This window comes from Asparagus officinalis, chromosome 2 (assembly GCF_001876935.1).
Source record: "Asparagus officinalis chromosome 2, Aspof.V1, whole genome shotgun sequence".
Lineage (NCBI taxonomy): Eukaryota > Viridiplantae > Streptophyta > Magnoliopsida > Asparagales > Asparagaceae > Asparagus > Asparagus officinalis.
The window spans coordinates 9,099,577-9,102,707 of NC_033795.1; the positions used below are offsets into that span (position 1 = coordinate 9,099,577).

At 36.8% G+C, this 3,131-nt stretch overlaps 1 protein-coding gene across 2 annotated transcripts; it reads right to left on the reverse strand.

Annotated features, from left to right (window-relative positions):
* LOC109830165 lies at positions 289-2,730 on the reverse strand. 2 transcript variants are annotated; one of them, XM_020397340.1, is made up of 4 exons: positions 2,650-2,730; positions 1,524-1,694; positions 1,098-1,237; positions 289-308 (listed from the first exon to the last, which is right to left on the reverse strand). In XM_020397340.1, exons 1-3 carry the CDS (start codon positions 2,713-2,715, stop codon positions 1,130-1,132), a joined length of 345 nt encoding a protein of 114 aa, XP_020252929.1. In that variant the 5' UTR covers positions 2,716-2,730; the 3' UTR covers positions 289-308; positions 1,098-1,129. The 2 variants fall into 2 exon arrangements, with proteins under 2 accessions (XP_020252929.1, XP_020252928.1); XM_020397339.1 differs by having other exon boundaries at positions 296-1,237.

Sequence of the window (3,131 nt, forward strand, 5' to 3'; positions counted from 1 at the left end):
AAAAAGTATTCTAGACAGAATTTTAGCATCCTAGACGGAATTTCCGTCTAGGATACTATGCTACAGTAGTTTTTTTTTTTTTTGCAGAATCTGCTTTGAGTTTATGTACACAATATTGAACAACAAAAAATTATATTCATATCCAACACAATCTAATTAATTCCAATATCAAATCCAATTATATTCAAATAATACATTCACCAAAATAGTAGAGAGATACATAAATTATTTACAAACGTTTACATAAATTATTTACAATGGCTATGACACTTCTAGGAAAGAATGTAATTCTTCTGATTTGAATTTTCCTGCAAGACATCAACAAACAAAAAATGAGAAGATGGTTTACTCGCCTTACAAAAGCTTCAATATTTTCTCAAGGACCAACAAGAGGCATCTTGGCACATCTTAGCATGGTGTGTTTCGATTTACTATCGATAAAACACACTGATAGTTTACGTTTACAAGCCTGGATGTAACATTCAAGATGGTCATTTTCAGGAAAATTAGATAACATGATTTATTTTCAATGTTGGATAACAACTGGCAGATCATTTTGATGAGAGACTTTAGGCACACCCTAGATCAATAGGAATAAAAATGTCCATCAGTAACGAGCGCAATTTATAAGGTACAGTTTGATTACATTCAGTTTTGATAACAACCATCCTAAGAGTAGTGAGTGAACATCATGTTGGTTAACCTGCACTAGAAACTCATCAGAAGATAAGAAAGTTTCCAGCAGTAAAACCATTTACAGATGTTTTTAAAGAAATGGTACACTCATTGGTTGGGATATACTAGTTAAGTAGTTGGGAAAGATGTGAACTCAAATGACCAAAGCTAAATGTCCTTTGTAGGTGGTATTAGTCATAAATAGACCTACTTGGTAGCTGACAATTAACATAAACAAATGCCATGTGTACAAACCAGCTGTAGTAGTGAACAAGATAGAGATAAACCTAAAGAATACAGCAGAAAAATCAACAAGACCGTGAAATTTCTTTATACAAACGAACCATTATAAATAAGATACTCAAAGAATAAATAAGTATAAACTGAAACAGATAAATATGGGTAGTGTTTGAAGTCCTAACTTCTCTATCCAGCATTCTGATCTTGATCCACATTAAATTCTGGCATCAGATTCAAGGTTTGATCCTTCTTTTGCCATCGGCAAGTCACTCCTCACTCTAGAACTTACAGAAGATCTCCGTTCTTCCCATATTCTTCCATCCTGTAACCATCTCCAATGATTTATAATTATGACCAAGTAAGTGAACTTGAATTCATAGGAGTTAAAACAAATAGTCTGACAGAAGCATTTCTTTCACATCGAAAAGCAAATGTATACATATTAATATGTTTTTGGGGCATTGCATGAATATTATGCTGTCATTGTGTATTTATAACGCTCTATAGAATTAAATTTATACCATATGCTCGTAGTGCACGTGCCAAGAGTCAAGTGATTGTAGAAACAAAACAAATACGAAAGTGTTAGTGAAGAGATTATCACTTACATTTAGAATTGAAGGTTCTTGTACTGGGCATTTAACTGGTTGATCATAATCAACAACCTCGATTGGTTGCTCAACAGGCTTTAACTCAGCTGATGTCGCAATTCCACAGGTTGTAGAGGCTGGAGCTGGACTTAAAACCTCCACATTCTGTGCCAACGTTTGCCTTGCGTCCTAATACACGAGCTTGTCAACTCATTTAATGCTCAATTTGATGCAAACTCAAGCCACGTATATAAATAAAAATTACCAGGAATAAGGAAAAAGAAAAAAGAGGAATTTGAATGATAGGTGTAAGCAAAGTCTTGGGACAATCTGCGAATGTTAGATAAGCCCGAAACATTTTCTTCTAAGCATATGAACAATAATATTTGATGAGACATGGAAAGTATTTCAAGCATAGCTCAGTCTACATAGTTTTTTTTAATTAAAAACACGTTAGCTACAATGAAAGAAGAATCATACATAGATGACAATGTAAGCAATTGCAGAAGCAAGCTGGAACTGAAAGCGCAGCCAGATTTTTACCTTGACAATCTAATATTAATTTATTTAACCAAGAAGTTACATTATGCGGAGTAATTAAAAGATGGTTGTGCTTTCAAATGTGAACTCTAATGGTACCAAAGTGAATTGGTGAATAAATCATTCAGTAGGTGAAAGTTCTACTACACATAGTCAGGTAAATCTCAGCAAGTTAAAAAGGAAAACTAATGAAAGGAAAACTAATGAACCAAGAGGAATAATAATTACAGGATAGAGTTATTAGAAAACATTTAGCCACATGAACAATGATTCAAATAACAATCGAAGAAAAATTAATCACAGAGAAGATACAAAAGAAAGCCCAGTACTCAAAACCAAATGCAACAAATCCAAAATGAATTGTAATCATATTATAGATAAAAATAGGAACCTAGGCAAAGGCAATAATACTAATGAATGAATAAATGAGCAAGTCTTTGGAGGCAGCAAATTAAAAATAAATTAACTTCCCAAGTCAGCAACTTGACCATGCAAGCTTCCAAAATGACAGAAACCCATCATCGATCACAAGCAAACAAAATGATAAGGAGAAAAAAAATACCCATGACTAAGAACAAGAAATCATCTCAAATGAAGATTTTACCGCTGCGCTTCGGTTCCTCCTGTGCCCAATCCTGCCAGATGATAACCTAGAAAAAATACCCACCATCTTTGCTCTTCAATTTCTCAAAAATGAAGCTGAAGTTTGATTTCAACTTCTCAAAATGGAAGGACAAGGAGAAAGGGAGGTGACCAGAATCGAACCTATTGGGCAAATTGAATATAATCTGTATCAACCCATGATTACAGTTGCCGTTCCTTTAAAGGCTAAATGTCCTTTGCAGGCATCCGGGAGCAGCGGGTTCCTCGGCAGCGAGTCGCCGTGCGGCAGCGAGTTGGAGCGGTGGAGCGGGGGTGAGCGGAGGAAGCGGGCGAAGAAGTCGGCGAGGTCGAGGCCGCAGAGCGAGATCTGGTGGTCGCCGACGAAGAAGACGGGGTTCCCGGCCAGAGAGGGGAGGGAGGGAATGTAGCAGCGGTGGAAGACGGGGATGAGGAGGGGGGCCCGCCTGAGGGGGGAGCGGGCGT

Excerpts from the sequence above, each read along its gene's own strand:
- LOC109830165 (XM_020397340.1), bottom strand. The coding sequence starts at position 2,715 with ATGGTGGGTATTTTTTCTAGGTTATCATCTGGCAGGATTGGGCACAGG. Across the intron at positions 1,695-2,649 it reads GGAGGAACCGAAGCGCAGCG|GACGCAAGGCAAACGTTGGC; the intron begins GTAAAATCTTCA and ends CTCGTGTATTAG. Across the intron at positions 1,238-1,523 it reads AAGAACCTTCAATTCTAAAT|GATGGAAGAATATGGGAAGA; the intron begins GTAAGTGATAAT and ends AGATGGTTACAG.